Source organism: Vulpes lagopus, chromosome 12 (assembly GCF_018345385.1).
Source record: "Vulpes lagopus strain Blue_001 chromosome 12, ASM1834538v1, whole genome shotgun sequence".
Lineage (NCBI taxonomy): Eukaryota > Metazoa > Chordata > Mammalia > Carnivora > Canidae > Vulpes > Vulpes lagopus.
The window spans coordinates 37,094,782-37,114,574 of NC_054835.1; the positions used below are offsets into that span (position 1 = coordinate 37,094,782).

Here is a 19,793-nt window from a genome sequence, read left to right on the forward strand (position 1 = left end):
AGGGAGAAGCAGGCTCCATGCAGGGAGCCGGATGTGGGACTCGATCCCAGGACTCCAGGATCACGACCCTAGCTGAAGGCATATGCTCAACCGCTGAGCCACCCAGGCATCCCAAGGAAGGTTTAATTTCTTGAACACTGTAGGTTTGAAAATCTAATGCCTGGCCTGAATCTTTGAGTGGTCTCATTATGTAGTAAATATTTATTGAACGTCTATAATTGCTGTAGAGATTATAAAACTTGTCACATCATTCTGTCTTCATATTGCTCAAAGTTTGCTCATTCATTCATTCATTCATTCATTCATTTTTTGCTTAAAGTTTATTTAGCACTCTGATCTGCTAGCACTTCCAAACCATGATATGTTTGGAAACGTGTTTGTTTGTTGTTGCTGTCAGTTTGTTTTTTTAATAATAGGTTTTTTTGAGTTATGTTAGTTTTTATTCATGAGAGACTCAGAGAGAGAGAGGCAGAGACATAGGCTGAGGGAGAAGGAGGCTCCCTATGGGGAGCCTAATGTGGGACTCGATCCCAGGACCCCAGGATCACAACCTGAGCCAAAGGCAGATGCTCAACCACTGAGCCACCCAGGTGCCCCAGAAACATGGGTTTTGAGTTAGGTTTAGTTCTTGGCTTATGTATTTTGTAGACTTGTGTCACTTCAGCTAAATAGTCAACTCCAAAAATTTTCAGGAACTGGTCTAATATTTGATCACTGACTTAAAATGTTATCTACTTTCTTAATGTCCAGAGCCAAAATGGGACTAGACTCTTGTTATTTATTAAAAGGGAATATGGGATTTCCACCAAGATCAAATCCGCTCTGCTCACTAGTACACAGCATTTGTTCCAAATAAACTGATGCATAAGTATTTTTTTTTTCAAAAAGCCTTCTGGGCTGGCAGGCTGGCTCAGTCAGCAGAGCGTGCGATTCTTGATCTTGAGGTCGTGAGTTCGAGCTCTGCATTAAGTATAGAGATTACCTAAAAACAAAATCTTTTTAAAAAAGCCTCCTGGGATCCCTGGGTGGCGCAGCGGTTTGGCGCCTGCCTTTGGCCCAGGGCGCGATCCTGGAGACCCGGGATCGAATCCCACGTCGGCCTCCCGGTGCATGGAGCCTGCTTCTCCCTCTGCCTGTGTCTCTGCCTCTCTCTCTATCTCTCTGTGACTATCATAAATAAATTTTAAAAAAAAAATTAAAAAAAAAAAAAGCCTCCTAAGAGTTTGGGAAGATGAGGTAAAATGAAGCTGAGGAGGCCTTTCTGTGCAGAGGTCTAGCTGTGTCCTTGTGGTTGACAGCAGCTGAGGTCTCAGTAGCTATTTGAGAGAGTTAGGGTGTGGCAGGCAGAGATGTGCTGGTTCTGTTCTGCATCATTAGAGGCACTGAAATTAACCTTCAGCCTTGCTGTGTGTCAAGAATGGACTGCCATTCAGCTTCAGTCTTAACCTTTGGAACCTACTTCATTGTCCTTTCTGGCATTCTGAACCCTCATAAAACTCTATCAGTCTTCCCCCAGGGAAGATCCTGAAATTGATAATGCGTGCGATTAAAACTGAAGCGAAGATAGATTTTCACAATTTTGTTATCTTTGAAAGCTAACTGTCACATGTCTAGATTAAGGGTTTCAGTATAAAATTTTTTCAAGTGCTTGTTGAAGCCACAAATGCATGCAGAAATGTTGGAAATAAAAGATACAGAGGCACAACAAAGCTTCCGTCTGTTTCAGAAGGTATTCGGAGAGCATTTCTTCAGGCAGCACAAGAGCAAGAGTTGGATGGCTTCAGTGGAGCTGCGTCATCGTAGACTCCTCACCCCGGAGTTGAAGAGGAGACAGGTGATTCTTAGTTGCTGTTTCAAAAGAAGAGCTTGCTAATCTGGTGACCGCATCACCACCTGAGGTGTCCTCCACTGTCTTCAGTTGAGTTTCAAGCTAGTACAGTAAATGACCACAGAGGCATTCTGTCAACCAGCAGTGCTCAGGAATAATTATTTCTGCTTTTCAGTGTCATCTGGAAGATTGGCCTACTGATTATAAATAATTTTTAATAGTTGAGCTTTTTTAAAACTTATTTTCAGATATCATTTTATATTCCAGAACTCATTCCAACTCAGCTCAATTTGATTTTAACATGGCCATTTGGTGTTTGGCCATGTTTTCTCAGGACATCTTTGTGGCCTGTGGCAGTGGGAATGTGTGTTATCGTCACTATTTCCATCACCGAGAAAGAGAAAGTGAGAGGAAATTGCTACTCCAAAAACTGGAACTCTGAAATCCAAATTTTCTACAGTGGCTCCAGATCCTAAACTATGTATGGACCCAGGTTCTGTTTGAGATCAAATTAACCTGATCAGTTTCTCTGGTACTAGTATTAATCTGACGTGCAAATTGGGTCTTTTTGTGAAGATCTCCTTGTTTAAAACTGAGCAGATAGGACTGAATTAAGTCCAGGCTCGGTGTTTCCTCTACTCTTGCATATGATTGAAATACAAATATCACTACCAGACCAGCATTCAGCTTTAGGAACGGAGGGCATCTTGGCTTCATCTTGCCTTTCTGCAGTAGGAAGCAGTCAGGCAGAGGCATCTGGGTATCCCAGTGTGTGGCTATGGAAGCTTGGTGGCGGAGCTTAAAATTCCTTAGACAATCCTCAGTCCGATCTGCATGTCACCTTGGTTTGACTGTCCAGCATTGATAGCAGAAATTACTGCTATTCTAACCAATGTGTTCACTATTGCTCATCCCTCTTCTGTGGATAACTTTAATTGACCTTCACCTTGGGAGCTTCCTACTGAATAAATTGCTGAATATTGAAAGCAAATGAAATCCAAAATAAAACCATCTTGCAGTGGGATGAAAAACCTAATTGGCCATGCTCCGTGGGGGCAGGTAGAGCAAGTATTCTGTTTCTGAGACTGTTTCTGAGATATATATGTGTTGATGATTTGGTTCTGTAATTGTTGCTTATATTAAATAGCTTGTGTTAAAATAGTCACACATCTGGATCTGCATTGTAACCTTGGTGGTTTGCGATAGTACCAGAGCCACTATTTACTCCACAAGGATTTGAAATCCTAGTTTGACTTTGACCAAAGTTTGACTTTGACCAAACCTACCGTTTATTGTTTGCATAGCCTCAGGTCAGACCGGGCAACTTTGGGGCCCAGCTGTGGGGCACTGGCCCATTGTTTAAAGTAGTGCTTCAGCCCCTAGCTGAGAACTGGAAGGTTTTAAGACAACCTAATTAGCCTCATTAAATATGTTTACAACAAAAGGCAGAGCATCAACTGCTTGGCCTTTTTTCTGCCTCCCCCCAAGTGTAAACTAGGTTGTTTCCTTGGTTGGAATAGCATCTGGACTTAAGTCACAAATACTGTACACTCAGTCTCCATTCTGCAGTTAGACTGGAAGAGAACCAGCTTTTAAGACTTTTATAATATTCTGTGTACTCAGAAGACAAGTGTTTATATCCAACTGATTTGGAAAACTCACCTCTTTTGTGGGGTCTCAGACTCACTCCTTCAGACAGTTGGTGCACCAGATTCTGTGTCTCAACTAATTGAGGCTGACCTGAACTTTCAAAGTCCTGGACAGAACAGGGACTAGAACTCACATTAGGTGCTAAGTTCCACATATATTGAGTCCCTCACCTGCTCCTTTTGTACTATAGAGTTCAGAACTAGAGGCAAGGAGGATGGCTGGCCTCTGGGAAAGGTGAAAGGTTCTTATTAGACTGACAAAATGACAAACTGAAGGTCTGTGAGTCCTTTTCATGTCCCAGATGGATCAGTGATAAGAAAACAAGGCTTAACCACTTATGATAATGAAGCACATGGGTTTTGCTAGAGAATTTCCACACCTGGTTGGGAAACGGACTTCCAGAGAGCCAGCCACCGATCTGGTTCCTGTGCTCCTAATGTGGTAGTGCCAGTAAGGAAGTGGACTTCTTGCCTGGAGTGCCATAAAACTAGTTAGTTGGAGCTGAAGCTGTGGTGCTAGGTCTTACCTACTGGATGAGGTAGGAGACGTGAAGGTGGTGGGGATGTTATTTTTTTCTCTGAAGCACTTGTTTTTCGACCTATTTGCCAAACTTGAAAAGCAGCAAGGTCTGGTCAGTAGCTGGAGTTGGAAAAGGGCTGAGGGCTGCCTGAGGAAGCCAGGGCTCTGTGGAAAGGACTTCCCACTCACTGGCCAACTGGGTGCTGTTCGGCTTTCCCTAGTCAGGGCATGGAGGCCAGGTCTTGGTGACACTGAGCATTTTTTAGATCACTCTTTCCCCTCAGTTCTAGATTTCTATTTTTTTTTTTTATTTCTTCTATTTTTATTGACACTGAAATATTGCCCCCAGCTTCACTGGTGAGATCTGTGCAGGGCAGAGGTTGAAACAACAGGTCTACTTCCAAATGCTTATGTGAATTAGGATGTGGGGAGAAATCGGTTTAAATGGAGACTAGTGGGATCCCTGGGTGGCGCAGCTGTTTAGCGCTTGCCTTTGGCCCAGGGCGCGATCCTGGAGACCCGGGATTGAATCCCACGTCCGGCTCCCGGTGCATGGAGCCTGCTTCTCCCTCTGCCTGTGTCTCTGCCTCTCTCTCTCTCTCTCTCTGTGTGTGACTATCATAAATAAATAAAAAAATTAAAAAAAAAAAATGGAGACTAGTACTGTCAAAGTGGAAACAGAGCCAGGTTTCCGCCCCCACCCAAGCAGGTCACCTTGAGGTCTGGTCCTCCGTTAAGCCCTGAGGCTAGCTAATCTCCCTCCTGAGCCTAGGGACCTCTTCTCACTCGTCTAAGGTGTAGCTGCTCTTTGACAGGCCTTACTTGAGTCCTCCTGTCTTCTTCCTGCCAGAAAAAGCCTTGAAGCTGGAGCACCCACTCCACCTGCCAGCGGCAAAAAGAGGTCAACCCCGCAGCAAGTGCTGACCAACTTGGCGCAAAGCCCCAGCTGATCAGCGGGATCCTAGACACAACTGTACATCTCTACATAAGGGGACGTGGGGGAAGGGTGACAAAAATGGACTTTCTCAGACCAAGGGCAGTGCTAACAGGGTGAGAGAAGATTTTTTTTCTCAAAAAATTTTGAAAAAAAAAATTTTGAATGTGTTAGGTTAAAATTGCAAAACAAGATAAAAGTTAGCCTAATTGTATACCTAGGCAAAAATACACACTTTTCTAGAAGGGATACAAAAACAACTCTGAATTTTACTTATCTCAATTTACTCCTCTATAATTTGTATTTTTTATCAGCTTGAATTAAAGTTTTTCAAATTTAATTTTTTAGTCTCTTATTTTCAAGAATCTTGGTTTTATCTGGCTTATAGACGTTAGCTAATTCCTAATTAGGAAAGAACTTGTTTGAGGATGCTTTCCAACTAGCTGGGGGTTTAAAAGAGCCAGTGTAAATTCAAACAAATAAATTGATGTTATTCCCAGAATTCTATTCCATACCTTGGGATACTCTGGTAGCACCACTAAAGGACTACTGGGCTAAGGTCACCCTGTGGCACACAGGAGTTCCAGATCATGGGTTCCATTATGGGGATCACAGCTTCTGGTCCTAAACCTCATCCAGGAAATTGTACAGGCTGCCAGGTGAGTATTCATTCCTCTGGCATTTGCTAGCCACCTACCCCAGGATGTGGTGGCAGTTCCATCAAGCACCCATCACCTGGAAGCATCCAGCTCTTCTTCGGCTTTGATGTTAAAGCAGGTTTTCTGAAGAACAGATTCTGTTGACCTCGCTTGGGGAGGCTTTGTGATGCCTTAAACCCTGGAGTCTAACTTCCTGCTTCTCTAATTTTGTGGTCCTGCTGTTACACTCAAATGCTTGGCATGTGTCAGGCTCATGGATTTCTCAGGTTTTCAGTCCGTCATTGGTATTACTCTCTGATGCTCTGTACCCTTTGGTAAGTGGGGTCACCAGAAGTGGCAGCATGCTGAAGCTTAAAAATGCACTTTCTCTCAGGTGGACCTACAAGGAGCTGGCCAAGTGACAGCCCCTCCACCTAGCCTAATCCTAGGAGAAAGGCCAAAATTCTCCAGAGGGAGGATTCAGCTAGGGAACCCTGTGAAGAGGTACCAACAACCTGCCTGGAAGGTTTAAAACGGTACTTAAGTCTTTCTAAATTCCTCACTGTCAACCTCCCCAGTTCTCCACCCACCTTCCCCTGCAAGCTCTGCCTTAGCCACACAATGGCCAGTCCTCCCCTCCTGGGATCTTTCTTTTACTCAATTTAAATTGAAAGTAGGGAAAAACTACACTTGAGAATGAATCATCCATTTTATTTTATTTTATTTTGTCATGTGCTCACAGCATCTCTTTCTCTCTCTCTCTCTCTCTCCCCTCTCCCTGGCAGGTCAGAGATAAATTAAAAATAAAATCTACAAGGAAAATAATTTATAAAAGCACTTCCCAGGCTCATGCCTTCCATTCCTACTGCTCAGTTAGCCCCCCCCCCCCCCGCCCCCCAGTATGGAGGAGAATCAGTACTTCTCCCCCCACAACTCACTCCTGCTAGTCTGGGGGTGACTGTACTCCAGAGCCAGGCAAGGGTGGGGGCAGCAGTGGCAAACAGTTAAAAATAAAGACACTGTGGTCCTGGAACCATCTGGCCACCTTGGCGCTCCCCTCTCTGCCTCCCCCAGGAAGTCCTGCCCAGGGCCTTTGCTGAACTGGGGGTGTGGAGAAGCAGCCTGTGGCCGAGAGCCTGGGGGTAGGTGCTCTCAGCCCCCATTACATGCACTTCTCATTCTTCTAGAAAGAAACAAAAAACAAACAAAAAAGCAGACAGAGACCTCGGGACAGAGGAGAAAAATCCCAAGTGTTCACACAGTTACACGGAGTCTTTATGGCAAAGAGAACATTTAGCAGCTTTGAATATTGGGGTATCTCCTTTTTACTCAACACAAGCATTCTAGACCCTATAAGTGAAACAGGGCTCAAGCCCTAAAAAAATCAAAGCGCAAGAAATTCTAAAAGGACTAGTTTGTTTTTGTTGCTGGGTGTTGTGGTTTTTTTTGTCTTCCAGTGACATGCCCGGTTGTTGGCAGGGGAGGCCTGAGGGATGGGTCACTCCCCAGTGTTGTGCTAAATACTGCCTGGCTTCTCCACATCATACCCCTGCCTCAGAGCAGCCCCTAGGAGGCTACAGGCTCAGCTCTAGGGGGGGCAATACCAGCACCCCAGCAGCAGAAGAGCTCCAGGCAGCGGGGAGGGGTGAGGGGCACTCGGGCGGGAAGAGAACAGCATTGGCATGCAGGCTCTGATGGAAACGTGGGTGCCTCAGCTCAGGGGGGTACTGGGCACAGAGGGAGATGGGAGTGGCAGGGCAGTGAGGGACATGCTTGGTGTTGGGGCTGCTGCCACACGGCACGGGGGCCTCAGGGCCTCGTGACCTGTTCCCTCTAACTCTTTGGCCCTAGCCCTCCCAAGCCAGTGTTGGGTCCCAGCGGCTCCCCTCCAAATGAGAACACTACAGGACATATCCAACAGCTCCCCTTCGAACCACTACAGGGCAGAAACTGAAAGCTCCTCCCAGATCCCACCTTGTGTTCCACCCTCCCCTGGGATGAAGTGGGGTTTACTCGAGCAGAGGGCCTAGTCCCACCACAACCCTTCTGTCTGGTATCCTGGCCAGACCCAACCTTAACCTGCCCTTTGATTTTCTTCCCGCTTTGATTTTTTTGGGTTTTTTTTTTTTTTTTAATCCCTCTTTGTTCCTTCCTTGTTTCCTTCCAGGAATGAGACTTTCTATGACTTTCCTCTCACAAGCCCCCCCCTTCCCCTTGGTCGGCCTCCAGCAATGCCAGCACCACCCCTTCCCGCAAAGGAAACAGTAGGGGTGAGGACCCTGTCCACCCAAGTGGTCTGGCCACTTCCGCCCTGCCCCACCCCCACTGGGGGAAGCTGAGCCAGACAGCGCCTGCGCCCTCCTCTTCCTGTCCACTGACCCGCAGTTTATCCCATCTGAGAAGATCTATTGGATAAGAAGGCATTCGAGTCCCCTCTGTAGGTCCAGGTCCAGGCCCAGCCCTTCTCCAGTTTCCATCCCGGTGAGCGTCAACCCCCCTTTCCTCCCCAGGCTCACTTTCTTCGGTCCTTTGGCTTCCTCTCCTGCCTCCGGGCCTGCTGGTCGGCCAAGGTGCGGGGAATGAGGAGGACACTGCCGTCCCCGGCATACTGGAGTGCATACTGACTGGGCGAGTAGGGCCGCCCATTCTCATCCCGCAGCCGCCCAAACACCTCCTGGTACAGGCTCTGGACCTTCTGCTTCATCTGCCGCAGGGACCGGAGGAACTCCACCTTCTCCCGCAGCAGCCGGGCTTTATCACGCTGCAGGTCCTCCACATCCCGCTCCAGGTTCAGGATGGTGTCCAGCTTGCGCTTGCGGCAGTTCTGTGCAGCCATCTTGTTCTTGCCCCGGCGCCGGATGTCACGGATGAGGCTGAGCTGGGCCTCGCTCAGCTGGTATTTGGACAGCAGCTCATTGAACTCCTCCACTGGCAGGTTGATGATTTTGTCATTAGTGAAGGGGATCTTCATGGCTCGGGCTCGATGCTCGTCCCGGCTCATCTGCTTGTCTAGGAAGTCAGCCTGCTTCTCCTTGCTGCCTTTCTTGAGGCCGCTGGGTGGTGGCAGGTCAGCAGAGTCGAGGGCACTGGGCGCCATGTTGTACGTGTGGTTGTGGCCCACGTGCTCCAAATAGGGCAGGCAGGAGAGCTGAGACGGATCCTGGTAGCTCATGCGGCAGAACTTGGAATATTCAGGCTGGTAACCCACAGCGCCCTCAGCCTCTTCTAGATCCAGGGTCTCAGAGTCAGAGCTGTAGCCAACAGCACCTTCCTCAGAAAAGGAGGAAGAAGCTGAGGAAGAAGCAGAGGAAGAGGAGGAGGAGGAAGACGAGGAGGAGGAAGAGGACGAGGAGGAAGAGGAAGAAGAGCTGCCTTCAGAGCTGCTCAGGGAGGAAGGGCTATGGCTAGAGTCCAAGGAGAGGCCTGAGTCAGAGTCAAACTCTTCTTCGAGCTGGGAGGCCTGCACAGGGTTAAAGCCCTCTTCGATGGCCAGGTCCATCAGGCTTATCTCGTCCAGCATGGCTTCATCTAACAGGCCCCCCAGAGGGTCAGGCAACTCGGGGCCTGCTGTGTCATTGGCTGTGCCGTTGAGCTGGGGTGGAAAGAAGAGCCCCGCCAGGTTGGTGGAGCCAAAGCTGGAGTTGAGGCTGGTGGAATTGCTGGGGAGCAGCGGGAGCAGCGTGGAGCCGCTGGCCACAGGCAGGCTCTCCGCCTCGGGACTGAAGAGTGAGAAGTCCTGGCTGCAGCCCCCCAGGGACGCCTGATGCAGGCTGACATTCTGATTGATGGGAGTGTTGGGGGCAAGGCTATAGTTGGTGCTCAAGGGGTCTCCAGGAGGGGCATTGTACAGGATCTCATTTGTTGAAGTGTTCACTTCCATGGCCTGGGAGGGGAGAAGAGCGTCACAGTTCACTCTGAGCAGACTCCCTCCCTCGGCGTGGCTGGGGGCTCACACCAGCAGGCACCTGACACAGGCACAGCTGTGTGGGCGGACAGGCAAGAGACTGGAATCCAGAGCCCAGGGTTAACTCCTGGCCCTTCTTGGTCCATTAGCCCAACTACGCCTGGAGAGATGAGTACTCCCTGTGGACCCCACCTCAATGCCAGCTGACTGGCTCCCGATCCTCCCTTCCTTGGAGGAAGAAGGAAACACCCAGCCCTGGAGTGAGAAAACCTAGCTGCACCACTTGCTGTGTGACCACAGACACATCACTTAACCTCTCTGAGTTTCAGTTTCCTCCCCTCTAAAATAACAAAGGGCTGACTAGATAACTGTGAGGGTCAGGAAAGCTGGCACCGGCTATAAAAGCACCACATGAATGTCCAGTTTGGTTTTTTTTAATGCTAATAAAACCTGGAAGCCTTCAGTCAAGTGATTATCTACCTAAAAGGAAGGATGAAGGCATCCCTATGGGCCAGTCCTGCTTTCAAAGCCTCAACCCTGGGGTTTTAACCCAAACCCCGCTCCTGACTGCACCCCCTACCCTAAGGAGACACCCAAACAATGACCTCTCAGTGTCCCCACTTTCCTATGGATTAGACAGAGAAGTGTTACTTTCTCTTCCCAGAGGTGAAACAGCAACTGAATGTGAACACCCCAACCCACCCCCCACCCCGCACCCCTCATCTGAGAACCCTGTGCCCTGTTCTTGTAATCCTACCTGCATTTCCATAATGGACATGAGATCTTGCCACTGCTGCTCCAAATCAAATGGCGACTCTGTCCCCGTCAGGAGAGGAGACAAGAGGTTGTTTTGAAGACCGGGGGGCTCACTCTCACTAGGCACTGCTTCTGTTATGCTGGAAATATCTGCTGGAAACTAGGGCAAAACACAGAGGCTTCAGCGAGGAGAAGGCAAGACCACCGAATGCACTCCTCCCAGAGACTACCACCTCCGGTTCTGTCTCTTCCTTCCTCTGAATTTACCCCCGCAGCCAGGACCAGGCTGGCAGCAGGAGCTGTCCCCTTGGGCAGCCGCAAACGGACACACGGCGTGCAGGCTGCCCTGCTGGCTCGGTGGGCTCTCCCTGGAGCCCTGCTCACCTCAGCATTCTCCCCAAAGGGGCAGGTGGCCTCCAGCAGCCTAAGGCACTCTTCCAGGGACAGGGCCGTCTGGTCCTCCCCACCAGGCACCTGTGGCAACAGCAACTGTAAGTCTGACTGCCCCGGGCCCTGGCGGCCTGCGGGCCAAAGCCTTATCCCCAGCCTTTCCAGGGCGGGGAGCTGAAGGAGGGCCGCAGTGGCTACAAGCCTCCACTCTCCCTCTGTTCCCGGGCTGATGGCTGGCCCTGAGTCTCCGACTCCAGGAAAGAACAGAGGGAGAGGGGAAGAGTCCTGATACAAACAGGAAGCTGCTGGGTGCTTTGCCTCCTCTGTGCTGTTGGTGACCAAGGCCTGGTTCCTCTGCTTCTCTGCTGCTCATCCACTCCCCCTTCCAAGAACAAGTGACTTGGAGACCCCAACCCAAAAGATACATTTGGGTTCATTCCACAGACAGAACCTGCCATCTTTAAGAAGTCTCTAGAAGTGGGCAGAGATGGGCGTACCTGTGCAGGGAAGCTCTCCCCAGTTTCTCCATCCACTAGCAGGTTTCGCGCCAGAGCTTCTGCACCCTCGCCTGACCAGGAGTCCTCCTGCTCCGCTCCATCTCGCAGGTCCTTATCCACATCCTGCTCCTTCTGGCGATGACTATAGTCAAAAATCTCACGCCCAGCCCCCAGGTCAATATCCTGTCGCCAAAGGATGTCAATCAGATCTATGTCCTGAAAGACAAATCACGGTGACTTTAGCTCTCGGATCCAGGGGTCTTTCCTAGCATCACTCCGATTAGTCCTGGGAGTTGGGGGGCAGCTTTCCCAGCCCCGTCCCCTTCGTACCAACAAGGCTTCATTCATCCATTTCCAGATACCAGCCTCCAAAAACAAAACAAAAAACAACCAAAAAACCCCAAGAGCTAGCAAAAATTACCAGCATGACCAACCCCACACAAGCCTGTGGGCTTAGGACCAGAGGTACAGCCAGGCCAAAAGGCAGGGCCACCCTCACCGCGCCACAAGAAAGAAGGGGTAAGCAGGAGATACTTCTCATTCTGGAAATGGGAATCCCTTCACACTTGGGCTTGTAGGATGCTGGCCAGGCCACGCAAGGGCGAACTGTCATGCAGAATTGCTCTGAGGTGGCCCGGCTTGCATCAGACTATGGTGCCATTTCATTTGCATAAAGAGGTGGGGTGGGCCAGAGAGGAAAATCCCTGCATTTGCAACCACCTGCTGCAACCAATGACAACGATGGGCTGCCTCCAGCCCTTCCTACAGCCATTCCCCCTTCCCTGGCTGAGGCAGGAGTAAGGCTGGACACCCACAACTCTTAAAGCCCAGGCTCACCTCAAGATCCATCCCTTCCAGAACTCCCACTCTCAGCTGATCCCAGCAAGCTGCCTCTGTCCCAGGAGAGCCTCGGGCAGTCAGATGATCCTCACTGGGCACCCCACCCCTGCCAAGGCCGGCCCCTGGTGTCCCTTCACACCAGCACTCTCACTCCCTACCTCACCACACCCCAGGACTCACGGATGCTCCGTCAGTCAACCCACTCAAGGACATGGGCCCCATCACCGCTCAGCCACAACTGCCACCACAGGCACCAAAATGCCTCCTTCCCACTGTAACCTGGTGGCTCCTGATCAGTTCCTGCACCAGCTGCCATCCCCAGTGCCACCAGCATCAAGCCCCAATAAATAAGAACCATTTGGGCTTCCTACACATGCCATCTCCTGTGGCAAAAGAAACCCTGAACTCTTGCCTTCCACTCAGAGGTTAAAAAAGCACTTTCCAGAAAGCAATATCCTTACACAAGACCCACCTCCCCAGCCCTACCCAGGTATCCCTTTCCCACCGGAACCCTCCCAGATCGTAAGACCTCCCAGGTGTACCTCTCCCTTTACTCTCCCCACATACACCAACCTGAACAGAAGCCCTGGACCCAGGAGCAGAGGGGGGCTGGGCCACCCGGTGACCAGCCAGCAAAGAGTTAAGGGGCCGGCTCCCTTTGGCATGGCCCCCACCACTGTGAGAGCTGCGGTCCAGGCGGGTCATGGTCTGCGAGATGAGCCCCAGGGCAGCTGGTGCCGGGAAGCCGGACAGGGGGCTGCAAGGAGCTCTTGACTTGCAGGGAGCACACCAGGCTGGAAGGGTGGCCCCTTGCTAGCTCCAAGGGGCCCGAGGAGGGTGCCCCGCCCGTGCTGCTGCCTGGGCGGCCCAGCCCAGCCCCCTTTCTCCATCCTCAAGCAGCCCCCTCCCACCTCACAACCCCAGTTCCACTCAGGCACCCGGCAGCCCCCACCCTGAGCTCACCGCAGAGGCTGCAGTGAGATGGGACTCCCACCCCATGCTCCGTGCTCAAGCTGCAGAGGAGAGCAAGCTCCCTCCAGGGCCTAGCCGCCCGCTCCTCCCTCTCTCCCCCTCCCCACGCCCCCCAAACTTGTTACCTAGGCTGCAGCAAGGAGCCAATCCCCTCCCCCTCCCACCCCGCAGGTCACTGCTGAGGCTGCGGAGAGCCAATCCCCTCCCCCAGGTCAGCAGCTGGGCTGCGGAAAGAGCCAATCCCCTCCCACTGTCGTTACCTAGGCTGCGACGAGAGCCAATCTCCTCCCCCAAGTCTCCGCTGGAGATGCGGAAGGAGCCAATCCCCTCCCACCGCCTGTTACCTAGCTGCAGCCGGGAGCCAATCTCTGCACCAGGGCAGCTGGAGAAGCTGCCGCAAGGAACCAGCCCATCCCTGGGCCGCCTCCGTCTCCTCAAGGAGACGCACCCAGGGGCGGGCAGCCCCACCCAGCCCAGTCAGCCAGCCGGGGTGGCGCAGTGAGAGAGCCCTGGGGGGGAAGGGGTGCCACTCTCCCTCCTGTCGCATCCTGCTTCCCCAGCCCACTCAGGACTGGGCAGAAACCACTCCCGCAGCTTCTCGGGGAATCTAGTTCTTCCCTAGAAGTGGAAGGAGTTTTCCTGTTCCTCAGAAGGGCTGTGGCCAGTCGTCCTGAAGCCCAAGGACCACAAGCTAGGCTGGGCTAGGACCCGGTGCACCCAGGCCTGCTGGGAGCAGGGGGGGGGGGGTCTGTCCCCCTACCAAAGGCCAGAGGAGAGGTGGAAGGAAAGCCGTCTCCAAGCGTGCTGAGATGTCACAGCGCTGACCAGGCCTCGCCCCAGGCAAGACAAGGGGGACACCAGCCTGAGGCTCACATTGAAGGAGCCGGGTGCTCCGCACCATCCTGGCCACACATGTGTGCCATGCTCCCCCTCTGCCACAGCTCTGTTCAAGAGCTTCTCTGCCAGAGCCCTGGCCCACATCTCCAAAGCAAGAAAAATGCCACCAACAGAATCAGGATCACAGTTCCAGCTTCCATCCTCACTGCTGCACCCCTTGAGCCTAAGGTCAGGTCAGGGACAGTATGTTCTCCTTGGTCACAGACTGCTCCTCGCTGGGAAACAGTTGTACACAAGCCATCCCCTGCTCTGGGCGGAGTGCCAACCTCGAGGGGAATCCTATCCCTGACAAGGGCCTGGGCCACGGCTGTCCATGGAACCGGCCTGGCAGCAGGGGTGGGGGGAGGCTGCCACCCCGGGGGAGAATACCAGCTCCAGCAGTGCCTGTCACATGCTCGGGACCTGGGTATTTTTATCCTGGAGTTGCTGAGGAAATGTTGTTCTGGACACGTAATAATCCTCCCTTCCCCCACACTCAGCCTAGGGCCCTAATGCTGACCCACCCCCAACCCCCAAAGGGAGCAGAGAAGGCCTGGGGTCAGGGACAGCACAACCTTCCTGAAGCCAAGGAATGGAAGTAAGCAGGGCCAAAGTCTCATCCCATTCTGCCCCAAACCATCCACTTACAGCCAGACAGCCCAGCCCAGCCCACCCCATTCCAGCCCAGGAGAGCTCCCAAGGGGAACAGGAAGCTTCCCCTGCAGAGTTCCCAGGAGCAAGCCCAGTTACATGCCCACCCCTTGGGGAGCTCCATCAGGGCAGAAGGATGGAAGAGGCGGCTGGGAAGCATACTTCTTCAGACCACTGTGCCAACTCTGAAGCCCATTTGACAGAAAAGAACAGAGGAAGCAGAAAAAAGGTACAGTTCCCAGTGGCACTGGAAGAATCTGAGAAATGAGGCACTGCAAGGTAAGGAATGCTCACAGCTCCCATGCTCAAATAATTCTAGTCTCTCTCAAAGCAGATCAAGTATGAGCCAGCTGAGCATAGAGCAATGCTGGCACTACTAATGTCTGGGGCCAGATCAATCTGACCTTTGGGGGCTATCCTACGCTTTTTAGTAAGTTTAGCAGCATCCCTGGCTTCTTCCCATAGATGCCAATTGTACCTCTTCCAGCTGTGACACCCAAAACTGTCTCTGACAATATGACATTGCCATATTATCCCCTCGATGGGCAAAATCGCCCCAAGTTGAAGACTACTGGCCCAGGGGAAGCCACAAGCTTTGACAGCCACTGACATCCAAAGGGGGTCAGGAACAGTCTCGCATGCAGGACAGGAAACAAAACCTGGTCTGACTGGTGGACAGAAAAAGAGCCAAGATCTGTAGCACCTGTAAAACTTTTACATATCCACCCCCATCCCCAGGCCTCAGCTCTTGAAAACCCAGTGCAGTGCAAGCCAGCCTTCCCTTCTTTTAATGGCCAGGAGAATGTAGCAGGCGTTTTCTCAAGCTCCCAAGGCTAAGTGGCAAGCCTGGGCCAAACACAGAGCTCAAGGTGGTTTTATCATGTTGGTGAGGTGGGAGCAGCAGGAGCCATTCACATCGTTAAAGACAAGTCCCTCACTTTCTGCCCAGAACAGTGTGTCAGCCACGTGTCAGGAGCTAAAGATCTCTGACAGCTCAAAGCCAGCCGACTTAGGCAGCAGAATGCAGTTTCTCTTCTAGCTCCCAGCCCTCTCCTCCCTACTCCCTGCAGGCCTTAGCAAGGAATGGGAGCCTTGGCCCTCTCCTGGCCAATAATCACTCTGTAAATCTACCCCTTGGCTCAGGCCCAGGAGAGCCGACTTATCAAGGACCTTACAACAACAGGCCTGACCACAAAGGAGGAGAACTTCAGGATATGCATGTGTGTTTTGATGTGGGGGAGGTACAAGGCAAGAGTCCACCAAGTATTTGTGTCTTAGCAACAGATACACACCGCATCAAAGCCCATCACAACACGATGCCCTCCCCCACCCCGTGCCTCCAACAATCCTGTTGAAATCCAAGCAGTAAACACGCTGGCATGTTCTAGGAACCTCCCACTGTCCTGACGGTACATTTAGAGGTGGGCCAATGGTTCACCACAAGGAAATGCTCCCAGCCCCCAGTCCTGGTCCGACAATTTAGCTCATTCCTGTCAAAGAACAATGCCTGAGATCCCTTCCCCTCCCAAAACACTGTAGTTCTTCACAGGGTTGGTACTATGACCTTACTCCTTTAGGATCGGCCCACCCCCCCCGAAACCCCAAACCCCTCTCACCCACCCCGACGTGTGGTCACTAACCTCTTTGGTTAGGTCTCCACTGACTGGAGGGGCTACAGCTCCCAAATCCTCCAAATCTTCACTGAATCCCTGCTCCGTTTCGCTTTCTCGCACCCCGTTGTCTGGGCCTGTCACATCTTGGAGGCCACTGGAACTCTCGAGGGTGAGGCCTGAGCTGGGCTGGCTGCCAGAGACAGACCCCTCTGGATCCCGGTGGACCAGCCAGGCGTTTACCTCAGTGGTCGGCACCTGGAACCTGTCCAGCGCCCTCACCTGACTGAGGAGCCGCCGGGCCGTGAAGTAATTGTCCAGGTCTATGCTCTTGGGGTGGATACCATAGCCATCCAAGGTATTCCTCAGGTTGTGGAACTGGGTCTGAGTATAGGCAGAACTGGGCCCCAGGATGATCTCCCGGAGCGGGGGAAGCTGTGAGGTCAGGTAAGTATCCACGTCCACCCGCACCCCAATCAAACTCAGCAGAATGGTGAACTGGAGGAGTCCTTCCGTTAAGTATTTCTTCAGAGAAAGCATTGCTGAAGGACCAGAATGTTTATGCTTTTTGGTTTTTAAATCTTCAAACACAAATCAAGGCCACTGCTCTGCTGCTCCAGCCAGCAAGTTACCCTCCTCAGTGCCAAACACTGTAGCCCACCCTGGCAGAACACAGGGACTGAGCTCCCGGACGGCCTCAGAGGAAAGCACACCCCGTGAAGCCAAGGCCACACTCCAGACCACATTCACTTTTCCCTTCTCGGCACCTCACCTCTGCATGTACAACTGTTGCTAACCCAGTCCAGGCCCTCGGGGCCCACGTGACTTACTGTCTCCACAGTCCACATACAGTCACTTCCTCACTCACATCAGTTGTCCTCTCTGTAGATTCCACTGCAGGCTGTTCTCAGGAACAGCTGATGGATTTTTTTTTTTTTTTCCTTCTCTCTAAGGTTTATTTTCTTTGGCTGGAGCTACAGGCCTTTTGTCTTGGGTCAGAGTGTCCCGCCTCCTCCACACTTACCAGGGGGGTTTCCAGAGAAACCTGAAATGGGAATCACAAGAGCAACAAGATAAGATTCCAAAACTTTCACACCAAGATTAAGGCAGTAGGCAGGAAACACATTCAAGTGCCACTTTTATATTTTATTGAAAAATGATTCCATTACTCTACTCCCAGGGAAAGAAAAACTAAAAATATGTTACAGGTAGAACAACTAGGAAAGGAAAATATTGCTCAGGAAGGATCCCCGTCTCTGGATACCAAATTTGTAATACCCTAAAAGGTAGCTTGTTTTGGATAAGCAGATAATGCCTGGGGCATCCAAAATATTTTGCACTTGTCTGATTTACCGACCCTCCCCCACCCCATCCCCACACTACCCAGCTTCTATTTTTAGCATGAGAAGTCCATTTCCTATCTTAAAGAAAAGTTGTATCCTCCATCTCCCAAGAGAAAACTGCCTACAATCCCTGTGCCTTCCAGTTATAAAGGGAAGGGAGGGACTATAATGGGAGAAGAGTGTAAAAGGACATGAGAACAACATCCAGGGCACCTAACTCCGCAAAATAATGCCTTTTGTTTTCCCAACTTTAAAATCTGATTTCTCTTCCCTAACTCTCACATTAAAAGGGGGAAGGGAGGCTGATAGGGCCTGGGGGGGGGGGGGGGGAGGTTGAGACAGGAGGATTATTCCACCCAGAATTTGCAATAGGCAGGTTTTATTTTCATTCATATGACCTTCTGAGCCACAGCAGGAGGATAAGGCCAAGTTCTCAACGCGGATAGCCAAGTGGGGAGGGAGTAAATCTGCCTTTCAGTTTCTGATCTCTACTTTTGAGCTTCCATTAACCTCATAAAACGGAGACATAATTCTCCTCTTCACTGTTGTGACCCACCTACCAACTTCGTCTAAAGGGGAAGAGGGACACACGGACGGACGGACGGACACACAGACACCTTATTTGGTTAAAGTAAACACAACTGCGACCCAGAATCCCTGCTCACACGACCCTCCCGTTCTCACGCAATTTATTACTAAAACCTCCCAAGAGACAATTAAGTTCGAGAAACCGGACAAGGCCCCTTAAAGACGGAGTAAAGCCAGAGGCCTCAGGTCTGAGCCCGGTCCCACCCCGCCCCGGATACCCGAGTCCGGCTGGGACCAAGTCGCCATGCCCGCTGTCGGCGCCTCGGCTTCTAGCCTTCTGGGGCAACAGCGAACAAGTGCTACTCGGCCGGCCTTGACCCACCCTCACAGCCAAACCCCACCCCGCCCTCCGTCCCGATGGCCCCACCCCGCTCCCGGCCTGGGCCTCACACCACGCCTTCTCGCGCCCTCAGCCCTCCCCGGCCCAACCCACCCCGGAGCTGCCTTTCTCCACGGCCCGGCGGCCCCTCCCTGCCAGGCCCAGGGCCCGGGCCGACGCGAACCTAGCTCGCCCGCCCGTTCCCGCCTCCTGCCTCCTGCCCCTGGGCTCCACCCCGCCGCCCTTCACCCCATAGGCCTCGGCCCCGCGGAGCAGCGCCGCCCCCCGTCGGGGAAAGGAAGGTGCCTGGTACCCGCTGCAGAGCTCAGCGTCCGCCGCTGCCGCCACAGCAGGCCCTCAGCTCGAGTCTCGGCCTTGCCGCCGCCACCGCCGGCCGGCCTAGAGCTCCCCAGCCTCCGCTTCCCTCCCCGCCCCCTCCTCCCACCTCCCTCGGAAGCCCGCCCTTCGCGTCCTTCCTAGGACCAGGTTGCTCCAATCAGCGAGCCGGGACTGAGGCCGTCGCCGGATGTCACTTTGATTGACAGCCAGAGGAGCCCAATGGCTGAGTGTGCCTCCTCCTTCCTTTCCCGATTTCCCAAGACTGACATGGCCCACAGCCCAGTGGGCGCACAGGCCCGCCCCGCGGCGTGGGCTCACCAATAAGTGGGGCGAAGGCCCTGTCGCCCGGCATTCTGGCCCCTCCGCGGTGCGTCGGCCGCCCGAGGTATTACAGGCTGGTGGCGGAGCAAAGTGTGCAGGCTGAGCGCTTCCAGCGCATTCCTCAGCCGGGGGATAAGGGCCTGGGGCCGGGGGCCAGAGATGGTATCGCTGCGGGAGCGCGGAGTCTACTCCCCCGCCCTGAAGTTTCCCACGGTGACTTGCAAAAGTCCAGGGAGACCTGAGGGGCCGAGGCGGGACACAGAGCATGTGTTTCTCGCGGTGGCGACGCTGGGGCCGCCATATTGGGTGCTGGCAGCGGAAACCACGCTCGCCGCTTCCGCTCTGTGCAGGCAGGCACCGCGACGCGTGCCAGCCAGGGTCGATTGCGTCGCAAGCCCCGGGCCAGGGGTCGCGTCGCGGGGATGGCCCAGCGGGCAGGTTGCCACCCCGTTGGCGGCGTGGGGGATGTGGCACAACTGGCGATGTTTGTCGTGAAAGGGACGTCCCGTAGAGCTCCCCTTTCTCCTCTTGTCCCACCCCCGCCCCTACCACCATGGACCTTAGTCTTGCCTTTCGGGAACTTTCCTCGGTCTCGGGTTCGGGCCAGTCTCGCCTCGCCAACATCTTTGTGACTTTGGAACGTTGCTTTATACCCAGCCTCACTTGGGGGAGCTTGTTAAACCTGCAAATTCTGAGGCCTCTCTCCAGAGATCGTGATTCACTTACCCTGGGGGTGGCAGTCTGATAACCTTCCAGCTTAGTAACGACTCGGATAATTTGGGTTGAGGTTCACTGTACTTTGTTCCCAGCTGTGGGAC

The 19,793-nt window shown here is 52.7% G+C and overlaps 1 protein-coding gene across 4 annotated transcripts; it reads right to left on the reverse strand.

Moving 5' to 3' along the window:
• Positions 1-6,799: 6,799 nt before the first annotated feature.
• Positions 6,800-19,150, reverse strand: NFE2L1 (nuclear factor, erythroid 2 like 1). Of its 4 annotated transcripts, none has more exons than XM_041727149.1 (6): positions 18,973-19,150; positions 16,096-17,110; positions 11,117-11,332; positions 10,614-10,703; positions 10,231-10,389; positions 6,800-9,452 (listed from the first exon to the last, which is right to left on the reverse strand). In XM_041727149.1, exons 2-6 carry the CDS (start codon positions 16,603-16,605, stop codon positions 8,082-8,084), a joined length of 2,346 nt encoding a protein of 781 aa, XP_041583083.1. In that variant the 5' UTR covers positions 16,606-17,110; positions 18,973-19,150; the 3' UTR covers positions 6,800-8,081. The 4 variants fall into 4 exon arrangements, with proteins under 4 accessions (XP_041583083.1, XP_041583082.1, XP_041583081.1 ...); XM_041727148.1 differs by lacking the exon at positions 18,973-19,150 and adding an exon at positions 18,629-18,774; XM_041727147.1 differs by lacking the exon at positions 18,973-19,150 and adding an exon at positions 18,215-18,332.
• Between the last annotated feature and the right edge of the window lie 643 nt (positions 19,151-19,793).